This window comes from Saccopteryx bilineata, chromosome 2 (assembly GCF_036850765.1).
Source record: "Saccopteryx bilineata isolate mSacBil1 chromosome 2, mSacBil1_pri_phased_curated, whole genome shotgun sequence".
Lineage (NCBI taxonomy): Eukaryota > Metazoa > Chordata > Mammalia > Chiroptera > Emballonuridae > Saccopteryx > Saccopteryx bilineata.
In genome coordinates this window covers 29,706,049-29,729,551 of record NC_089491.1, presented here as the reverse complement: position 1 = coordinate 29,729,551, position 23,503 = coordinate 29,706,049, and the positions used below count along the sequence as shown (strand labels likewise).

The window sequence follows — 23,503 nt, the reverse complement described above, 5'->3', positions numbered from 1 at the left end:
AGAGTAAAAAGAGAGAAATTCTTCAATGTATTGATGAGAAAATGACAGTTTTCCTTTCAAATATATGCCCAAACATTGAAGAAATTGCTAGGACACATCATGCTCATTTTTCTCATAAACACAAGAATGAAAAAACAACACATTTGCTCTGGGACCTGCCGAATTTATTAAATCTAACTAAGAATGTGTATATATATATATATATATATATAGATAAAATTTTGTCTTTATTTAACCCCTTTTTTACGAATTCTAAAAAACATAACAAAAAATGTAACATAAAAATGTTTTTTAATGTTAGAATAAATTTAAATTTGTTGTATTTATTTCATTTACTTATCATATAGCTCATACAGCAACTTTATATTTTTTCTTTATATTTTTTAATATTTGACTTATTATAACATATTTCTCATAAATTTGTATATAGTGTGCCTACAATTATTTGTAGGATTTTAAATAAGCCCGACTTCAAAAACTTTGAGAACCACTGCCTAGGTGAATGAATATTTACCTCCTTTTCTCATCCTCATTTTAAATTATGTTCAGCTGCATTTCTTTCCAAGTTTGTCAGACAGGTTATACTCGGTGTATTCAAAATGTGCTGCTACTCAATACAATTGTACAGTATGAACTTCCTGTCTTTATCAATTCATCCCCTTGAAGCCAAAATCAATCCCATTTCAACATGTTGAACCAATCTTTCTTTTTTTCTATAGTTCTTTCATTTCTTCTTCTGTCCTAAGTTTCAGGGATAGAGGACTCACCCAGGCCCCTAAAAATGCTACTTTAGGACTCCAAAATTTGGCAAGTGCACCTGGGAAAGAGGGTCCCTCCCAATGCCCTGGAAGAGCAGAGCCTCAGATCTTTTTCTTAGGTCTCCCTTTTATGACTTTAATGGTATCCTTGCTGGTACTGCTGCCTTGCACATAAGGACTAAGACTCCTCTGGCCTGCCAGAGTTGAAGCTTTCAAAAGCTTTTGATCCATGGGGATAAAACAAGAACGGTGTTCTATTTATATTACATCTACCCTACAGTCTACCTTTACTTCCAGTCCTTACCTCTTCAAAGAGGGAGGGTGTCAGTGCCTTTGTGCCTTGACCTTTTCCACTTCCCTGTGATCTCAGGAGGCAGAGTTATAACTCAGCCATTAGCGAATTCTTCAGGTCCATCTGCACTAAACAGTTCCTTACTGTTTCTGGCACCCACTAAAATTGACATAGCTCTCTCCCTATATAAGCAATTTTTATTTTAATGAATACTTCTAGTGGGAGTAGTGAGATGTATATATTCTTATAGCCACACTGAAGTCTTTATCTGGCAAGTGCATTTGCATATATGTTTTCATCCATTTATCTTCAATATATTAGCCAGTTATTAATCTATTAGGTAAATGCAAAGGCTAATAACGTCTTAACAGTTATATTTTCACCTCAAAGACTTGTTTCACAACTTAGTAAAATTCACACCAGATTTTTTGGCAAGTTAAAATTCTCTATTCACAGTGAAGAGATGAAGGGGACATAACTGAAAATGAATTAAGATGAAATAGGGTCAATACAGCTGTGGAGTGAAGGGGATGCAAGAATCAAGGTTGACAAAAATAACTGCTTTAACTAAATTGACGTTAGGTCTGTAATGATTGACATTATGGGAGAGGGGTGGGATATGCATTCTTTCTTAAACTACCCTGCTCATAACTCATCTCACTTTCTTGGGTGAAGAATTTCAAGGCATAGCTATGCCTGTTCTTGCTGTGTAAGACTGCTGTCAAATACTGAAAAGCCATTCTGGGGCCAAGAAAGGAACTCTAAACATATGGCCTAAAATATCCTGGCCGCACCATCTTTCTGTATCTTAGGACATAGGACCCCTGCACTCTCAAACCAAGGCCTTCCTAACTCCTTGATATCAATGTGCTCAATTCTGAGCAAACTGGCTAGTTATCCCCCCCCCTTTTTTTTTTTAAGGAAAGAACAATGCACGACAATAAGTAACGGGATCTGTTAGTGGTAGCACTGGAGTGAAGAGAGATACTATAAAACATTTAAGAGCGCGCGCTCTGGCAGACTGCTCGGGAACGGATCCAGCTTCTCCACTTAGCACTTGGAATAAGTTGCTTAATTTCTGTGACTCAGTTTGCTCACGCGTAACATGAGCACAGGGTCGCGGGTTTCAAAGGGTTGCTAGTAGTATTTCTAAAAGCCCTCGAAACACAGACTGGCACACAGAGCTCAAGAAATATTGGCTGTCATAAGCATGTTTCCCCCAAAAAATCCTCTGAAAGGTTAGTTCTGCCTGTTTACGATTACAGGGCTTTTCAGTGAAAGAGGAGAACACCTGTCAGTCTAGCACCTAGTACCCGCCCACATCCATTCCCCGCCGGGCTCAGCGCTGTGCGGGTAAGAGGAGCGCCAGCCCGTCCGCGCAGGAAACTCCGGATGGAAAGGCCGCCAAGACCCGAAGGGGACGAGAGGCGGAGCCAGAACGCCAGCCCGAGTCGCTAGAGAGCCGGCGCCTCTTCAGCCTCCAAAAGGGGGAGGTTCCTTTTTTAGGACTCTGTGCCGACGGGGGCAGATTCTGAGGCTCCCAGTCCCCCTGTCCCGGTCGCTCTGAGACAGTCACGGTCAACACCACAGAGCCCGCGAAGTCGGCCAAGCCCAAGAGAAGGCGGGGCTTCCAGGGCGGCCCGCAGCCCCACGGCGCCGGAGGCGGGGCGGGGCCAGCGAAGCGCGAGGCCCCGCGCCTGAGGTATGGGGCTGCCCGTGGTGTGCCGGACGCCGAACTCAATGTATGCCACCGCCTTCTATAGTCCGCCGTCCCGAGGAGTCGCATCCCCGACCTTGTCACAACTCTCTTTTGAAGCTCGCTATCACGTTGATTGTTCGATGGGAGGGAAAAACTAAACCACCTAAGTCAGGCATCCCCTAGGCACCAGCCAATGAACTAAGCAGTGGAGGTGGGGTCCTTTGCTCGCGCCGAAATTCAAAGGTATAAATATTTCCGGCAAGGGTACAGAGCAGGACCTGCTGTTGGAGCCGCTATGGTGGAGGATACCTTGTAGCGCCCGAAGCCGGGCCAGGTTGGCCCACTTTCCGCTTTTGTGACCAGGAAGAGCGTTTAGAGGGCCTCGAGCCCAGGGGGCCCGACGCAGCGGTGAGGCGGTGCGTGCGCGCGGCGAGTTGGGCCTAGCCTGACATTTCTGGCAGGAGCTGGGGGCTGCTGGGCGGGGAGGGGGACGTAGCAAGAAGGGACCTTAGGCCAGAATTAGCCCTTCAGGGTTCCTGGCAGAATGGCCAGCTCCTCTCCAGCCTTGGGAGTAGGGCGAGGAAGTGTTGACGGGAAGGCCTGGTGTGGCGAGGGAACAGCCTGATTGAAAGTAAGAAGCTGGCGAATAAATGGGATTCATGTGTTTAGTAAATGTTTACTGACGCCGCCGCTGCCCCCGGCATGCCCTCGAGTCGGGCACTACTGTGTTTGGGCACACAAGTGGGGACGTACGCGGAGATCCTTCGGAAGCTTACATTATGATAGGTTAGATAGACGAATAAATAAATAGTCTTTAATGTTACCTTTAAGTTCAATGAAGGAAAAAGATAGCAGAGCAGTGGGCTGGGTAGAGGCGCTCTTTTATGTAGAGCAGTCAGGAAGGACTCCGGTAAGGGGACGTGTGGGCAAAGACAGGGTGATGATAAAGGAGAGTGAGCCACTATGGGCAAAAGCAATGGCATGTATAACAATCAGTACTCTGTTAGCTGGCGTGTTAGAACGGTGGACGATAAGCCAGGAAAAGTAAGCAGTTGACTCCCAGGTTGAATTTTAATGAATTTCCAGGTAACGACAAACTCTTGAATGTTTTTAAGCTGGAGCAAAACAACTTTAAACTTCCACATCAGAGGTAGTAGGTTGGTTTGGCAAGTAGCTGGTATTGAGCTGTCATTTCTAGTTTTTTAGTCTTTTACATCCGCTAGGTGTGTAACTCCAGGTTTACGTTCCATTTATGTGTTGTTCCTGTTTTGTACAGAACTGCTTTGTGGCCTATTTGATTCCTAGGAAAGGCCGACCTGTCCAAGGCAGTAGTGAAAATGCATATTAAGTCAGTCATTCTTGAAGGATTCAAGTCCTATGCTCAGCGGACTGAAGTCAATGGTTTTGACCCCCTCTTCAATGCTATCACTGGTTTAAATGGCAGTGGGAAATCCAACATATTGGACTCCATCTGCTTTTTGCTGGGCATCTCCAACCTGTCTCAGGTAAAGTGTAAACTGTCTGACTTATGTGAATTTAGGTGTGGGGAGCCTAAAGTTAATCCTCCCTCATTGAACTCAGAAACTATATCCAGTGTGATAAGGTGCCAAGAAACTGTAAAACTTAGCGTTAGCAATTCCATTTTAAAGAGGAAAGGTCAGGCCCCTTACCCCCTCCTTTCTGTGAAGAAAGGAAAGAGAAGAATGCAGGAAGAAGGGCAACTGGGTCAGCTAAGTCATAATTTAACTACACAGCAAGAAAGGTGGAACTTATCCGAGAATCCCTTCAATTCTCTTTTCTTAAAAGCCTTTAGGGTATAGCAATGTTCTCCTTTTGATAGATCCTATAGATCAGGGGTCCCCAAACATTTTACACAGGGGGCTAGTTCACTGTCCCTCAGACCGTTGGAGGGTTGGACTATAAAAAAAACTATGAACAAATCCCTATGCACAGTGCACATATCTTAAAGTAAAAAAACAAAACGGGAACAAATACAATATTTAAAATAAAGAACAAGTAAATTTAAATCAACAAACTGACCAGTATTTCAATGGAAACTATGCTCTTCTCACTGACCACCAATGAAAGAGGTGCCCCTTCCGGAAGTGTGGTGGGGGCCGGATAAATGGCCTCATGGGGCCACATGCCACCACCTGCCCGCCCGTAGTTTGGGGACCCCTGCTATAGATAAACGTTGTAACAAGACAGTAAAATTCAATGAGCTTGTTAATGAGATTAATGACTTTTATACCATGCTCCCCCTCCTCTCAAGCCCAGCCAGTGTGTAATTTGGTCTTCAGAAAGGGGCCTCAGAGTTCTGTGAGGGGCTGCAGGATTTGGTTTGCCCTATCTCCCTGTAGTTGCCAGTCAATAAACTTCTAAAGATTCATCTGGACTTGGTGTCTTTGTGGAACTCGCAGGCCACTTTACACCACCAGTATTTGCATTTTTTTTTTTACTTTGAGAATTATCTTATACCTCACTGCAGTCCTTTAAAGGTAAGGATTATTACTTCAATTTTTAAGGTCAGAATAGAAACTTAGATGGATTGCATAAGGTGCATCCTCTTACGGTTTTTGGAGCAACACTCAAACTCAGACATCCTTACTTTAAGGCAGTCTCATTCCAGAGTCTGTATTCTGCCCCTTGACCCCTACACCCACCCAGGGCTGTAATGCCTCCTCAGTATCTGCTAATAAGATTTGGTGAAGAGGGAAATTCTTAGATGCTGTATACCCTTCAATCTTTTAAATCAGGGGTAGTCAACCTTTTTATACCTACCGCCCACTTTTGTATCTCTGTTAGTAGTAAAGTTTTCTAACTGCTCACTGGTTCCATAGTAATGGTGATTTATAAAGTAGGAAAGTAACTTTACTTTATAAAATTTATAAAGCAGAGTTACATCAAGTTAATGCATATAATAATAATCACTTACCAAGTACTTTATGTCAGATTTTTGTTAAGTTTGGCAGAATAAATCTTTATAAAACAATTTATTATAGTTAGATCTATCTTTTTATTTATACTTTGGTTGCTCCTCTACCGCCCACCATGAAAGTTGGAACGCCCACTAGTGGGCGGCAGGGACCAGGTTGACTACCACTGTTTTAAATGAACTTATGTTAAAAAATAAATAGAAATTCAGTTGAAGGTTGAAAAAATCCTATGGAAAAAGGCATTTATTTCAGGTTGTTGCTTATTTTCCTTGCCTGTAAATGCAAGTGCCTGTCCTTGGCTCCTGAATGGATAAATTCCTAAAGGGGTGGTTTTTCAGCATCAAGAAACCCATTTTTAGTGCCATTTTGTGCAATATGGGATTTTGTAATTGATAAACTTTTTCTATTTTAGGTTCGTGCTTCTAATTTACAAGATTTGGTTTACAAAAATGGGCAGGCTGGTATTACTAAAGCCTCAGTCTCAATCACCTTTGACAATTCTGACAAAAAGCAAAGTCCATTAGGATTTGAAATTCATGATGAAATTACAGTAACAAGGCAGGTGAGTGACTATTAAATACTTGGATACCTAAGAACTTACATGTCTGTGTTTTTGGTGATATGACTTTGCTGAAGAGAGAAAGTTTATGAGAGAAATCAATGCATCAAATATTGACTAGATTCATAGTATCTTCCTTATGTTAAGTGATCATGTAAATCATACCATTTACCATGAAGTTTAAGGGGATTTGAAAGTCATCTGTCATTATAAGTACTCAGCTGTGCTTCATTCTTTACCCATAATTACTCTGTGCTGGAATACCTAACAGTACTTGGGACTTGCTGTCTTCTGAGGGAACCTATTCTGATTTTGGACAGGTCTAATTAGAAAGTTCTTTGTGTAAACTGAGCCAAAGTGCTGTCTTCAAGTTTTAACATTAATCCTACTTCTCTTAAGAACAAAAAAAGCAAATATAATTCATTCCATATTTCCGTTAAGTGTTTTGTAATTCTAAATGTTTTATAAACTAAATATAGTTCTTTTAATTGATATTTGTTTCTAGTTCCTTTACTTGTCTGGTCACTGAATACAAATTTACTCCAGTTCTTTATATCTTTTTTTTTTCTTCTTTCATTTTTTTTCAATTTATTTATTTATTTATTTATTTTCATTTTTCTGAAGCTGGAAACAGGGAGAGACAGTCAGAAGACTCCCGCATGCGCCTGACCGGGATCCACCCGGCACGCCCACCATGGGGCTACGCTCTGCCCACCAGGGAGCGATGCTCTGCCCATCCTGGGTGTCGCCATGTTGCGACCAGAGCCACTCTAGCGCCTGAGGCAGAGGCCACAGAGCCATCCCCAGCGCCTAGGCCATCTTTGCTCCAAAGGAGCCTTGGCTGCAGGAGGGGAAGAGAGAGACAGAGAGGAAAGCGCGGCAGAGGGGTGGAGAAGCAAATGGGCGCTTCTCCTGTGTGCCCTGGCCAGGAATCGAACCTGGGTCCTCCGCACGCTAGGCCGACGCTCTACCGCTGAGCCAACCGGCCAGGGCTCTTCTTTCATTTTTTAAAGGCATGACACTTCAAATTGCATGTACCAGAATTGGTCTACTTAGGTCAGGATTAAGCAAAACTGTCACTTTTATTTTAGGTACTGTACTTCTATTCTCAATGAGAGTTAATAATACCTTATGAATTTATATCTGATTTACTTAGAATCGCCCTAATTTTTTTTCACATGTGCTATTAGCCATGTTACTGCCATTTCTGTATGTGAGCTGGTTTTTTAAACTAATGCAGGACCTTACATTTGTCCCTTAAAATTTCTTTCTTATTATAGTCAGACAGTGTTTTTAGTTTGTCAGGTTTCATTTTAAAAAATTCTAACTCCCTTTTACTCTCCATCTTAGTGTATGTAACTTACAGATATTCCTCTCTATTTTAATGAAAATCTCTGGTTAAAAGGGGGGGGGGAGATAAGAAAAGAGAAGCCTAGCATTGAGTAGGTTGGGACAGAATTCTGTTCCGTGTCATCAAGCAGTCATTAAGTAATCACTCGAATTTTTGGTAGGTCTGCTACTAATCTACCTAAAATCCCTGCTCTCATGTGATCCAGATGCCTGTATCTTCACCATAATTTTGTTACAGTGACTTTGTCAAATTACTTATAGGCAGGGGTCCCCAAAATTTTTACATAGGGGGCCAGTTCACTGTCCCTCAGACCGTTGGAGGGCCGCCACATACAATGCTTCTCTCACTGACCGCCAATAAAAGAGGTGCCCCTTCCAGAAATGCGGCGGGAGGGCCGGATAAATAGTCTCAGGGGGCCGCAGTTTGGGGACGCCTGCTTATGGGTATGCTAGGTCTGTTTGAATATATTAATGTATGTTCTGTTAGCCTAATCCCATCAGGAAAATAAATTTAGCGTCTATTCAATATTAAGTGCTTGATGTGTGCTGTGCATTTTTGAATGCTCTGGGAAATGCAGTGCATTCAAGAGTGAGAAACAGATCTTGTCTTTAAGGACCTCAAAATATGAGACAGACTCAATAATGACAATGTTAGTGCTATAGTAGAGTATAAACAAGCTGGTGTCTGATATGTTCTCAATGAGCCCATGCTGAAGGTCTATATTACTCTTTTTCTTGCAAGTATTCACTAGTCATATTTTTATTAATACCTTTAAGAGTCTTGTTAAAGATTGATACCTAACTGCTTATCTTTATTTTTTAGTATCTGACTTTCGTTTCTTTGGGAATGAAAAGGTGGAAGGAAAAGGGTTTAACCTCTGAGTATGGAAAAATTGCAGAAAGAGGGTGACGGGGATAGAAAATATGTTCTACACGTACTTGGAAACAAAGCTAGAAGTGACCTTAGGGACCCAGTCCAGTGCAGGAATGTTAGGAGGCTTGTGCATAGTTACACAAGTTAGTAAAAGTTCCTGAACTGGAAGCCAGTTGTCCTAACTCAATCTCGTATTCTTTTTGACTGTCACACTCCAGTTTGCTCAGGATTGGTTTTGTTTATTATTAGACAAAACAAACAAATGTATGTGATATATTTGGGACTTTATTATCTTAGTTCAAGGTGCGTGTGTTTATTTATATTTTGAAAAATACTTCCCTTTTTAGGTGGTTATTGGTGGCAGAAATAAATATTTAATCAATGGAGTGAATGCAAACAATACCAGAGTACAGGATCTCTTCTGCTCTGTTGGCCTTAATGTTAACAACCCTCACTTTCTCATCATGCAGGTATTGTGCTTGTGATCCTTTTATCTCTTTCATGTGGTTTTGACATCTTTTATTGTTTAAGATAATACTATAAGAGAAGGGCTTTTTGATTTTCCATTTTTTTACTTATTATTATTATGCTGGTGTTTGGGCATCTGTTAAGAAATGGGGATTACTTATTTCTAATGATGTATTCTAACATGTTGTACACATACATTTCTTTTTATTTTTATTTTATTTTTTTGGTGAGAGAGACAGACAGCGATCAACAAACAGGAAGGGAGAGAGATGAGAAGCATCAATTCTTCATTGCAGCACTTTAGTTGTTCATTGATTGCTTTCTCACATGTTCCTTGACTGGGGCTTTAGCTGAGCCACTAACCCTTTGCTCAACCCAGCAACCTTGGGCTTCAGGCCAGCAACCATGGGGTCATGTCTATGACCCTACGCTCAAGCTGGTGAACCTCAGGGTTTCAGACCTGGGTCCTTAGCATCCCAGGTCAATGCTCTATCTGTCCACTGTGCCACCACTTGGTCAGGCTACGTTTGAATTTTGGAGAACATCTTTCCTTAACCTTGGTTACTATAAGAAAAATACATGCTCACTAAAAAATTTTTTTATGAATATTGTCATAGTACATCTTTTTAAAATATTGGATTAAAATTTTGTGTTATTTCAAATATATATTGAGTTTTATATAATTTTCTTCCTTAGAGACTTACTCAAATGAAAAATAAGAACAAATGTTCTCTTGTCCTTACAGTATCTCACTTCACCCATTCAGCTATGCTTTGAGAAAGTTACAGCAAGGTCATTCATAGGCAGGATCCTGATGGGACCAAAATAAAATTTTCACTACATCATAGCCTCAAAAGTGAAACTTTACGCCCTGGCCGGTTGGCTCAGCGGTAGAGCGTCGGCCTAGCGTGCGGAGGACCCGGGTTCGATTCCCGGCCAGGGCACACAGGAGAAGCGCCCATTTGCTTCTCCACCCCTCCGCCGTGCTTTCCTCTCTTTCTCACACTTCCCCTCCCTCTGCCAAGTCTCCATTTGAGCGGGGATGGCCCGGGTGCTGGGGATGGCTCTGTGGCCTCTGCCTCAGGCACTAGTGTGACTCTGGTCGCAACATGGCGACACCCAGGTTAAAAGGGCATCGCCCCCTGATGGGCAGAGCATCGCCCCTGGTTGGCGTGCCGGGTGGATCCCGGTCAGGCACATGCGGGAGTCTGTCTAACTGTCTCTCCCTGTTTCCAGCTTCAGAAAAATGAAAAAAAAAAAAAAAAGTGAAACTTTACTTCAAATCTTAAATAATATTTTCTGTTTGTTGGATAGCAAGTTTTTGTGAGTTTTATTTGTATTTTTTATTGGCACTGAATGAATTTGATGATTTTCTGGCATTGAAAGAAAACATTTTACTATTCTCTTTAAGGACTAGAAGTATGTAGTCTATTTCTAGATATGATCTTCAAGGGCTGTCATTCAAAAAAATCAGGAAAACTTCAGTGATTATGCTACAATTTATTAATATACCTGTCTGGTTTAGAATTGGAGATTTCTGCATCATTTGTATTAAACTGCTGCAGAAATATGGTCTGAATTAACTTTGTATCATTTAATAACTGCTGTAATTTGTATCACTAGTTACTAAGAAAGTGAATAGCAAGATTCTATAATTGTATAATGTCAGCAGTCTCGCATAAAAGAAGCATCTTTTCATGTATGTAAAAGAAAGAACTCCAAAAGGATTTATATATTAGGGTACAAAATCTTCAGTGCAGATAAACATGTATTCCTTTAATTTGTTATCGTTATGGTAACTTGCCATTTTATTTTCAGGGCAGAATCACAAAAGTATTGAACATGAAACCTCCAGAGGTAAGAGAACTACTCTTTAGGTAGTAAAATAATGGTAGATAATGGCTTTAACCTTCTCAATAATTAATTTTTCAACATACCTCCATTATTAAATTATTAGGAACATTTGCTTAAGAATGATTAGCAAAGAAAGTAGATTTTTAAGACTATTTACCCAATATTTTGTTTTTCATACTTTTAAATTTTATTACATAACCATCTGAGCCTTTGTTTTTTAATCCATAAATTAGAGTCAATAATCCTAACCTTAGGTCTATTCTGAGGTTAAGTGGGAATGTATTATAAGGAGAGACATAAGATGTGTTAAGCAGATTTTTAAAAAATTGTTTTATTAATTGAAAAATAATTGACACTAATTTTATGTAAACCACATAATGATTAAATATATATATTTATTGCAAATGACCACAATAAATCTAATTAACATCTCACAGTTAAATTTTTTCATTATTTTTTATTTAGAGAGAGACAGGGACAAACAGACAGGAAGGGAGAGAGATGAGAAGCATCAGCGTGTAGTTGTAGCACTTGACTTGTTCATTGATTGCTTCCTCATACGTGCCTTGATGGGGGTGGGGTGTGTGTAGGGGGGGGGTCCAGCTGAGCCAGTGACCCCTTGCTCAAGCTAGCAACCTTTGGGCCATATCTATGATCCCACGCTTAAGCTGGTGAGTCTGTGCTCAAGCCAGTGACCTCAGGGTTTTGAGCCTGGTTCCTCAGTGTCCCATGTTGATGCTCTATCCACTGTGCCACCTTTTGATCAGACACAAATTTTTCATTGTGATAAGAACTTTTAACATTTATTCTCATAACAGCTTTCAAATACCTTTGTTATTGTCTGTAGTCACCATGCTGTACATTGCATCCCCATGATTTATTTATGTTAGTACTGGAAGTTTTCTAAGCACATATTTTACTTGCCTCCAAACCCCCACCTCTGGCAGCCACCAGTCTTCTCTTTATGAGTTTGGTTTTGTTTTCTTTTTTGAGAAAGAATATAAACGAGATCATATGGTATTTATCTTTCTCTGGCTGACTTATTTTGTTTAGCATAATGCCCTCAGGGTCCATCCATGTTGTCACAAACAGCAAGGTTTTCCTTTTTTTAATAGCTAGATTATAGTCCATCATATATCTGCAGACATACTTCAGAGAGATATTGTGGATTTAGTTCCAGACTACTGCAATAAAGCACATCATAATCTTTTTGCTAGTGGAGAGTCTTGCTTTCAATTTGTAAAAAAAAATACAACATCCTGTGAAGTGCAATAAAGCAGAGTGCAGTCAAGCAAGGTATGCCTGTGTACCGCATTTTCTTTCTTCATCCGCCAGTGGACACTTAGCTTGCTCCCATGTTTTGGCTATTGTAAATAATGCTGCAGTGAACGGAGGGGTGCAAATACCTTTTCAAATTAGTGTTTTTCTTTCGGATAAATACTCAGAAATGGAACTGCTGGATCATATGGTAGTTTTATTTTTACTTTTTTAAGGAACTTCCAAGCTTTTTCCATAGTGGCAGAACCAATTTACAATCCCACCAGCAGTGCACATAGTTTTCCCTATTTTCACATCTTTGCCAATACTTGTTATTCCTTGTCTTTTTGATAATAGCTATCCTAACAGGTATGAGATTGTATCTTATTGCAGTTATAATTTTTGTTTTCCTGGTGACTGTTAATGTTGAGTACCTTTTTATGTACCTGCTGGCATTTGTATATCTTTTTTTTTTTTCTTTTCCCTGAAGTGAGAAGCAGGGAGGCAGAGAGACAGACTCCTTCATGCACCTGACCAGGATCCACCTGGCGTGCTCACTAGGGGGCGATGCTCTGCCCATCTGGGGCATTGCTTTGTTGCAACTGGAGCCACTCTAGTGCCTGAGGTGGAGGCCATGGAACCATCCTCAGCGCCTGGGCCAACTTTGCTCCAACGGAGCCTTGGCTGCTAGAGGGGAAGAGAGTGATAGAGAGAAAGGAGAGGGGGAGGGGTGGAGAAGCAGATGGGTGCTTCTCCTGTGTGCCCTGACCAGGAATTGAACCGAGACATCCGCACGCCGGGCCTACACTCAACCACTGAGCCAACCAGCCAGGGCCAGCATTTGTATATCTTATTTGTAAAAATGTTCACTTTTTCTGCCCTCTTTTAAATTGGATTGTTTTTTCCTGTTGAGTTCCTTATGTATCTGAATATTATGCCCTTATCAGATACATGACTTACAAATATTTTCTGCCTTTCCATAGATTGTCTTTTCTTTTTGTTGATGTTGTCCTTTGCTGTGCAGAATTTTTTGTTTCTTTGTTTGGTGTAGTCCCACTTGTTAATTTTTGCTTTTGCAAAAAAGCAAAATTGGTGTCATCCAAAAAATCATTGCCAAGGTGGATGTCAAGGAGCTTATTGCCAATGCTTTTTTCTGGGAGTTTTATGTTCCCAATATTAAAAAACTTTGACTATATAAAGCAGCTTTTCAACCCGTGTTTTATGTCAGATTTAAACCCTATAGAAAATCTCTGCAGAAAAAGATTCAAGTGAAATTAATTCATTACATACAATGGATTACTTAGGGCATTAAGGTTTAATCTCTTGGAGTCCCCTTGAGAAGAGTTGGTATGAAGGAATAAATGTTTTGTAAGGAACACAGGCTCTTTAATTATTAAAAAGAGTTCGTAAGACTGATAATTGGTAATACCTGTCTAGTTTGAATCTGGAGCATGCTTATTTCTTTAGATAACATCTTAAGGAAAAACTTCTAATTTGAAAACTGTCAAATACATAGAAATCAAAGTGATCTCCAGAGAAATAATCCTCTTGAGATAGTAATCGGTTGGTGAGGAGAAGCTTCCAAAAATGGAGTGCTGGCAGAGTTGCCCTCCTTTTCAGTAATAATTGATTAATATTTGTCTTATCAGAGTGTCTTTCGCATGAGTTATTTTGTTGAATTCCCAACAGTGCTGTGAGATATCATGAGTACTCTGGATGAAGAAACAGACAGAATTGTCACTTGCCCAGGTTCTGTAAACATGTGCCACAGTCGGGATGCAGATGTTATGCCATGCCTCATTCTTGTAGGCATACAATGACTGAATTCTGACCTGGAACAGTTTTAAGTAGAATCTTCTAAAATGAAAGCTGAATGGTGTTCACCTTTAATTTTTTTAGACTTGTATTTGAAGGAAAAGAGGAAGGAGGAATTACTGACTTTCATTTTAAAAGAAATGTACGCGGCCTGACCTGTGGTGGCGCAGTGGGATAAAGCGTCGACCTGGAACACTGAGGTCGCTGGTTCGAAACCCTGGGCTTGCCTGGTCAAGGCACATATGGGAGTTGATGCTTCCTGCTCCTCCCCCTTCTCTCTCTCTCTGTCTCTCTCTTTCACTCCTCTCTCTCTAAAAAATCAATAAATAAAATATTAAAAAAAAAAAAAAAAAGAAATGTACGCTAATATGTTGGTATTAGCATAAAGTTTGATGTTAGAGTTGGAGTGAAGCCCAGATACGTTTCTGGAACGTGAATGTTAAGGCTAATATGTACATTTTTATATACTCACGTTTTATGATCCATTTGTACCATTATTTCGTTAAGATGCTTAGTGAGGCCAAGGCTTAAAACGATATTCTTAATGTAAATTCCAATGAGACTTGTCTTAGATTCCTAAAATATTAATGTAATTATCTTTCTAGATCTTGGCCATGATAGAAGAAGCAGCCGGAACCAGTATGTATGAATATAAAAAAATAGCTGCCCAGAAAACTATAGAAAAAAAGGAGGCTAAGCTGAAAGAAATTAAGACGGTAATTAAATTTATTTTAAAACATTTTTAGAGAAGGGAGTAATTTTGCAATTAAAGTTTCTCTGCTTTAAAGAGGGAAATTTCACCTTACCCCTTTGTTTAGTTTTCCAGTCTTCCATGCTCCTACTACTTTTTAAGTGTCTTTTATGATAGTTTTCATATTGAAAATTTTTATTTTTTTTAATTTTCAGATACTTGAAGAAGAAATTACTCCAACAATTCAGAAATTAAAAGAGGTATATACTGTATATGTGAATACAACCAGCTAGACTCTCACAGTTGCTGATTCAAGATCATACATTTAAGGATTAAATGTGTACCACGTCTATCAAGTTACAGTGATTTTGGATAATCTCAGATATGCCAGATTTTAATACTTTGTTGAAGAGAAATAAATCTAGATTTCTTTTTGATAATTAGAATTTAGATGCAGCACTCTTAGTGACTGTTGTTGGTAGAGAATAACTTCTGGGATACTTGGGGCTGTCACTACAATTACTGCTGTCAAGGCATTTGGGTAAATGGAAGGTATTGAAACAGATAATTAAGCTTTCTCTATAATCTTTTAGTTTCTGATGTCATAATCAATATTTCAGGGAAAGAACACATTTGTAGCACATTGTTTTTAAAGTTATATGTTTAGGAATTTATTAAATTCTCATTAAAACTTGAAACTCTCAAAGCTGTCTTCAGAATCCATGTAGTACCATAAGTATTGTCGGAAAACTGAAAAATCGTGATCTTGAAGGTACTCCCTTTGCATGATCTAGTATGAAACACTAGATTATGGTTTAAACCTAGGTTTCACACCTAATTTTGCTAAATTCTTTCTGAAGCTGACATCACAAAGAGGTCATTTAACCACTCTGAATTTGTTTCTTTATCTGTAAATTAGGAGTTTGATTGCTTTTCTGTCCCAGGGCTTCCTTATGAGAATCAGATTTAGCATTGTGTAAGTGAATGCTTATAAATAGTTACATGAGGCCCTGGCCAGTGGCTCAGTGGATAGAGCATTGGTCAGGCATATGGACTTCCTGGGTTTGATTCCCAGTCAGGGCACACATACAGGAGAAGTAACCATCTACTTCTCACCCTTCCCTCTTCCCCTTCTCTCCCTCATCCCTTCCACAGCCAGTGGCTCTGTTGGTTTGAACATGGCCCCAGGGGCTGAGGATGGCTCTGTTGGTCCAAGTATGTCAGCCTCAGGTACTAAAAATAGTTCGGTACTTGAGCATTGATCCTAGACAGGGTTGCCAGGTGGATCCCAGTCGGAGTGCATGCAGGAGTCTGCCTCACTATTTTCTCTCAATTAAAAATAATAATAATAATTACATGAGTGTTGGGTATGCATTTTGGTAATATGTGTACCATGTACTATGCCATTTTATGTAAGGTACATGAGCATCTGTAGATTTTGTATCCACAGTTGGTCTGGAACCAGTCCCTTATGAGTAAAGAGGGATGACTGGACCATTACAAAATACATTTAATAGTGTATCATCAGTAATTGTACAGATTGTTTTTATAGATGTCTTATGAACCTGTGCCCACATTTTGTGTTAATTCCAACTGCCTGATTATGTACCAGGAGAAACAGTCACATAAGATTCACCAGAGTTGGTATACTGCTATCTAAAAAGCCAGAATTCTGATATTACTTCCAAGTTTTATAAGATTTATAACCCTTAATTATTTAGTCTAAGATAAAATATATTATGTAATGGGAAATGTTATACATGTTGCTATACTTTGATTCTGAAATTTGTTTAAAAATACAAATTTTGAGTTATGCTTTATTGGTGATTTCTCTTTCAGGAAAGATCTTCCTACTTGGAGTATCAAAAAGTAATGAGGGAAATTGAACATTTGAGTCGTTTTTATATCGCTTATCAGTTTTTGCTGGCTGAAGATACCAAAGAACGCTCAGCTGAAGAGTTAAAAGAAATGCAGGATAAAATTCTAAATCTTCAAGAGGTGTTGTCTGAGAATGACAAAAAAATAAAAGCACTTAATAATGAAATAGAAGAGTTGGAAAAAAGAAAAGATAAGGTCAGATATACATGAAAGATAATGTATTCTGAACAAATACTAAAATTATATACAAAAACTATTTGGTATTCACTGGGCATTGTCAATCTAATCTTTTAAAAAGTAAATCATTCCTTTTGAAATCATACAAGAAATGATGACATTAACAAATTTTAAGTATGGTGATTGAATTGGGTACATTTGATCCTAGGAAATTGGAGGTAGACTCCGATCTTTAGAAGATGCTTTTGCAGAAGCTCAGCGAGTTCATACTAAATCTCAAAGTGCCTTTGATCTCAAGAAGAAAAATCTGACAAGTGAAGAGAACAAACGCAAAGAGCTGGAAAAAAATATGATTGAGGTAAGCAAACAAGCTTAATTTAATTACTATGGTATACTTTTATCCTTTCTGTTAATATTGAGTGTCTGCTATGGCCTAGTGTACTTGTTTGGTATGGACAAAATGACAAAAGTAGACAAATTGCTTTGTGGATCTTCAGTCTAGCGAGGGAAATGGTGGTAAAGAAAATTAAAAAATGAAATATATAGCATACTGTATAGTTGATAATTTATGTGGATAGAAAAATAAAGCTGGGAAATGATTAGGAGTATATAAGAGAGGGATGCAGTTTGTGCATTTTAGTTGGATAGCTTTCGAAGATCTCTTAGAGAGTGTGTATTTCATTAAAGATATAAGAGGCCAGAGAACCATGTAGATAAATTTGGAGGCTGTGGGGAAAGTTGGTCCAGGCAGAAGACCAGGAAATTCCCCAGAGCATAAGTTGTTAGAAAAGAAAGGACATCAGTGTGATTGGTTAACACTAAGTAGTAGGAATGCAGAGAAGTAATGGTATGTAGGTACGCAGGTGATTTTACAAAACAGTGTGAACGACTTTGACCTATATTCTCACTGACACGAGAAGCCACTGGAGTTGGTTAAGCAGAAACGTGACATTTTTTCTTTTTATTTATTTATTTAGACAGTTTTAACGGGGTGACATTGATTAATTAGGGTACATTGATTCAGAGAAAACATCTTCAGATCATTTTGACATTTGATTATGTTGCATACCCATCACCCAAAGTCAAATTGTCTTCCATCACCTTCTGTCTGGTTTTCTTTGTGCCCATCCCCTCTCCCCATCGCCTCCTTTTCCTCCCTTCCCCTCTCTCTGGTAACCACTACACTCTTGTCCATGTCCATGAGTCTCATTTTTGTGTCCCACCTATGTATGGAATCATACAGTTCTTAGTTTTTTCTGATTTATTTTACTCGGTATAATGTTATCAAGGTCCATCCATGTTGTCATAAATGATCCGATGTCATCATTTCTTATGGCTGAGTAGTATTCCATAGTGTATATGTACCACGTCTTCTTTATCCAGTCATCTATTGAAGGGCTTTTTGGTGGTTTCCATGTCTTGGCCACTGTGAACAATGCTGCGAAGAACATGAGGGTGCATGTGTCTTTACATACCAATGTTTTTGAGTATTGGGCTTATACCCAGTAGAGGAATTGCTGGGTCATATGGTAGTTCTAGTCTTAATTTTTTGAGGAACCACCATACTTTCTTCCATAATGGATGTACTAATTTGAATGTCCACCAACAATGAATGAGGGTTCCTTTTTCTCCACAATCTCTCCAACACTTGTTATTACCTGTCTTGCTGATAATAGCCAATCTGACAGTAACAGGAGTGAGGTGGTATCTCATTGTAGTTTTGATTTGCATTTCTCTAATAGCTAGTGAAGATGAGCGTCTTTTCATATATCTGTTGGCCATTTGTATTTCTTCCTGGGAGAAGTGTCCGTTCATGTCCTTTTTCCATTTTTTTAATTAGATTGTTTGCTTGTTTGTTAAATTTTATGAGTTCTTTGTATATTTTGGATATTAGGCCCTTATCTGTGCTATTGTTTGAAAATACCATCTCCCATTTAGTTGGCTGTTTTGTTGTCAGTTTCTCTTGCTGTGCATAAGCTTCTTAGTCTGATATAGTCACATTCATTTATCTTGCCTTTGCAGTCAAATTCATAAAGTGCTCTTTATGGCCAAGGTCCATGAGTTTAGAACCTATGTTTTCTTCTGTGTAACTTATTGTTTCAGGTCTTATATTTAGGTCTTTGATGCAAGGGGACAAACTGTAGTCAAGTTTCGTTCTTTTGCATGTGGCTTTCCAGTTTTTCCAGCACCATTTGTTGAAGAGGCTTTCTTTTCTCCATTGTGTGTTGTTGGCCTCTTATCGAAAATCATTTTAGCATATATATGTGATTTTATTTCTGGGCTCTCTGTTCTGTTCCATTGGTCTGAGTTTCTATTTTTCTGCCAATACCATGCTGTTTTGATTATTGTGATTCTATAATATAATTTGAAGTCAGGTATTGTAATGACCCCAGCTTCATTCTTTTTCCTTAGGATTGCTTTGGCTATTCGGGGGTTTTTTATAGTTCCATATAAACCTGATGATTTTTTGTTCCATTTCTTTTAAAAACAACATTGGCATTTTGATGGGAATTGCATTAAGTTTACATATCACTTTGGGTAATATGGTCATTTTGACTATATTTATTCTTCCTATCCAAGAACAAGGAATTTTTTTCCATTTCATTACATCTTTTTTGATTTCCTTTAACAATGCTTTGTAGTTTTCATTATATAGGTCCTTTACATTCTTTGTTATGTTTATTCCTAGGTATTTTATTTTTTTTGTTGCAACCACAAAGGAGATTATTTTTTTGAGTTTGTTTTCTGATGTTTTATTGTTGGTATATAGGAAAGCAATAGACTTCTGTACATTAATTTTGTATCCTGCAACCTTACTGTATTGGATTATTGTTTCTAGTAGTGTTTCTGTAGAGACTTGGGATTTTTTATATACAGGATCATATCATCTGCAAAAAGTGAAACCTTTACTTCTTCTTTCCCAATATGAATGCCTTTTATTTCTTTCTCTTGTCTGTTGCTCAGGCTAGAACTTCCAGCTCTACATTGAGTGAGAGTGGAGAGAATGGACAACCTTGTCTTGTTTCTGATTTTAGAAGAAAGGTCCTCAGTTTTATGCCATTTAGTATGATGTTAGCTGATGGTTTGTCATAAATGGCCTTTATTATGTTGAGATATTTTTCTTCTATACCCATTTTGTTGAGTGTTTTAAACATAAAATGGTGTTGTAGTTTATCGAATGCCTTTTCTGCATCTATTGATAGGATCATATGGTTTTTGTTCTTTGTTGATATGGTGTATTACTTTAACTGTTTTACCTATGTTGAACCATTCTTGTGATTCTGGGATGAATCCCACTTGATTATGATGAATTATTTTTTTAATGTATTGTTGTATTCGATTTGCTAGTATTTTGTTTAGTGTTTTAGCATCTGTATTCATTAGAGATATTGGTCTGTAGTTTTCTTTCTTTGTGTTGTCCTTGCCAGGTTTTGGTATGAGGGTTATGTTGGCCTCGTAAAATGTGTTTGGCAGTATTGCTTTTCCTCCCTTGTTTTGAAGACTTTGAGTAGAATGGAAACCAAGTGTTCTTTGAGTGTTTGATAGAACTCACTAGTATAGCTGTCTGGCCCTGGACTTTTATTTTTTAGGAGGTTTTTGATAGTTTCTATTTCCTTCCTGCTTATGGGTCTGTTTAGACTTTCTACTTATTCATGACTCAGTCTAGGAAGATTGTATTGTTCTAGAAATTGATCCATTTCTAGATTGTTAAGTTTGTTGGCATATTGTTTTTCATAGTATTCTACAATAATTCTTTGTATATCTATGATATCTGTGGTGATTTCTCTTTCATTTTGGATTTTGTTTTTATATGAGTTTTTTCTCTATTTTCCCTTAGTGCAGGGGTCCCCAAACTATGGCCCGTGGGCCACATGCAGGTACCCTGAGACCATTTATCCGGCCCCCACCGCACTTCTGGAAGGGTACCTCTTTCATTGGTGGTCAGTGAGAGGAGCATAGTTCCCATTGAAATATTGGTCAGTTTGTTGATTTAAATTTACTTGTTCTTTATTTTAAATATTGTATTTGTTCCAGTTTTGTTTTTTTTTACTTTAAAATAAGATATGTGCAGTGTGCATAGGAATTTGTTCATAGTTTTTTTTATAGTCCAGCCCTCCAACGGTCTGAGGGACAGTGAACTGGCCCCCGGTGTAAAAAGTTTGAGGACCTCTGCCTTAGAGAGTCTTGCCAAGGGTTTGTCAATTTTGTTCTTTTTTCAAAGAATCAACTCCTTGTTTTATTGATTTTTTTTCTATAGTTTTTCTGTTTTCTATTTCATTTATTTCTGCTCTGATTTTTATTATTTCCTTTCTTCTGCTAGTTTTGGGTTGCCTTTATTCTTTATTTTCTAGTTCCTTAAGATGTGAAGTTAAGTTGTTTACTTGGGCTCTCTTGTTTGCTCATATAGGCCTGTAGTGATAGGAACTTCCCTCTTATTACTGCTTTTGCTGCATCCGAGATTCTGATATGTCGTATTGTCATTTTTGTTTGTCTATATGTATCTTTTGAACTCTTTTATTTCTTCTTTGATCCACTCATTTTTTAGAAGTATGTTGTTTAATTTCCATATTTTTGTGGATTTGTTTACTTTTTTGCAGTTGAATTCTAGTATCAAAGTTTTATGGTCAGAGAATATGCTTGGTATAATTTCAGTCTTTCTGAATTTGTTGATGTTATTTTTGTGGCCCAACATATGGTCAATTCTTGAAAATGTTCCCTGTACACTGGAGAAAAATGTATACTCTGGCGCTTTGGGATGAAATGTCCTGTAGATGTCTATTATATCCAATTGTTCTAGTGTTTTGTTTAAGGCCGTTATTTCTTTATTGACTTTCTGTTTGGATGAATGTTCTAGAGCCATCAGCGGTGTATTGAGATCTCCAAGTATGACTGTTATTTTTGTCAGTTTTTATTTTTAGATCAGTTAGTAGCTGTCTTATATATTTTGGTGCTCCTTGGTTTGGTGCATATATATTAAGAAGTGTTATATCTTCTTGTTTCAGTGTCTCCTTTATCATTATGAAGTGACCATCTTTGTCTCTGATTATCTTTGCTGTTTTGTAGTCAGCATTGTTAGATATGAGTATGGCTACATTTGCTTTTCTTTGGATGTTATTTGCTTGGAGAATTGTTTTTCAACCTTTCACTTTGAATTTGTTTTTATCCTTGTAGCTTAGATGCCTTTCTTAAAAGCAGCATACAGTTGGATTTTTTTTTTAAATTCATTCTGCTACTCTGTGTCTTTTTATTGGTGAGTTCAATCCATTTACATTTAGTGTAATTATTGACACCTGACTGAAGGTTTCCTATTGCCATTATATATATTGCTTTCTGATAGCTTTGTATCTTGTTTGGTTCTTCTCCTTTGTTTTTCTATCATTGTTTTTGTTTGGTTGTAAGCCTTACTTTTTTCCTGCCTTTCTTCTTTTTTTAAGCCATGTGTTTCTGTGGTGATTTTTCCAGGGTGGTTACCATTGAGTAATAGAAAGGATACATATTATGTTCATTGTAGTACATCATCTCATGAGTGCTTCTGCACTCTGTCCTCCTTTGCTACTGTTAATCTTTGTCCTTTCCCCTTTTTGTTTTTGTTATCACAGATTAATCTTGTTTTTATTGTGATCTTGATGGAGCTTTTACTTGTAATTTTGTTTTGTTTTGTTTTTTGTATCTGGTCAGATAACCCCCTTTAGTATTTCCTGAAGTGGGGGTTTTCTGGTTATAAATTCCCTCATCTTTTCTATATCTGTGAATGTTTTTATTTCTTCTTCGTCTTTGAAGGATAGATAGCTTTGATGGATATAATATTCCTGGCTTGAAGTTCCTCTCTTTAGAACTTTAAATATTGGGGTCCACTCTCTTCTGGATTGTAGAGTTTCTGCTGAGAAATCTGATGATAATCTAATGGGCCTTCCTTTATATATTGTATTCTTTTCTCTGACTACCTTGAGGATTTTTTCTTTGTCATTGGTTTGTGATAATTTCATTGTGATGTGCCTTGGAGTACGTTTGTTTGAGTTAAGATAACTCGGTGTTCTCTTTGCTTCTTGAGTTTGAGGCTCTAATTTTTTCTACAGGCTTGGGAAATTCTTATCTTTTATTTGTTTGAATATGTTCTCCATTCCATTTTATCTCTCTTCTCCTTCTGATATACCCATTATTCTTATGTTGCTCTTTCTGATGGAGTCAGACAATTCCTGTAGGGCTGTCTCATTTTTCTTTAATTCGTGAGTCTCTCTCCTCTTCTCTGTAGTGCCTCCATTTGTCTTCTATGTCACTAATTCTCTATCTGGCCTGTTCTATTAACTAAGCTAGTTATCTCGTTTTTCAGTTCATGAATTGAGTTTTTCATCTCTGTTTGATTCATTTTCATAGTTTGTTTCCTTGGTGATATATTGTTTTTGTTCATTGAATTGTTTTTTGAGCTCTCTAAATTGCCTTTCCGTGCTTTCTTGTATTTCCTTGAGTATTTTTAAGACTTCAATTTTTTTTTGTTTTGTTTTGTTTTGTTTTGTATTTTTCTGAAGCTGGAAACGGGGACAGACAGTCAGACAGACTCCCGCATGCGCCCGACCGGGATCCACCTGGCATGCCCACCAGGGGGTGATGCTCTGCCTACTAGGGGGCGATGCTCTGCCCCTCTGGGGTGTCGCTCTGTCGCGACCAGAGCCACTCTAGCGCCTGGGGCAGAGGCCAAGGAGCCATCCCCAGCGCCCGGGCCATCTTTGCTCCAGTGGAGCCTCGGCTGTGGGAGGGGAAGAGAGAGACAGAGAGGAAGGAGAGGGGGAGGGGTGGAGAAGCAGATGAGCGCTTCTCTTGTGTGCCCTGGCCGGGAATCAAACCCGGGACTTCTGCACGCCAGGCTGATGCTCTACCACTGAGCCAACCGGCCAGG

General features: G+C 38.6%; 1 protein-coding gene across 3 annotated transcripts in view; it reads left to right on the top strand.

The window, feature by feature from the left end:
- Positions 1–2,983: 2,983 nt before the first annotated feature.
- Positions 2,984–23,503, top strand: part of SMC2 (structural maintenance of chromosomes 2) — a 74,092-nt gene continuing 53,572 nt past the window's right edge. Inside the window, exons 1-9 of one of the 3 annotated variants that reach the window (XM_066256613.1) lie at positions 2,984–3,157; positions 4,055–4,254; positions 6,098–6,247; positions 8,816–8,938; positions 10,755–10,793; positions 14,468–14,578; positions 14,769–14,813; positions 16,393–16,626; positions 16,817–16,966. In XM_066256613.1, coding sequence (XP_066112710.1) covers positions 4,087–4,254; positions 6,098–6,247; positions 8,816–8,938; positions 10,755–10,793; positions 14,468–14,578; positions 14,769–14,813; positions 16,393–16,626; positions 16,817–16,966 — 1,020 coding nt within the window. In that variant the 5' untranslated portion in view covers positions 2,984–3,157; positions 4,055–4,086. Of the gene's footprint in view, positions 3,166–4,025; positions 4,255–6,097; positions 6,248–8,815; positions 8,939–10,754; positions 10,794–14,467; positions 14,579–14,768; positions 14,814–16,392; positions 16,627–16,816; positions 16,967–23,503 lie in introns of all 3 variants that reach the window. The other 2 variants (XM_066256612.1, XM_066256611.1) reach the window with 2 other exon arrangements.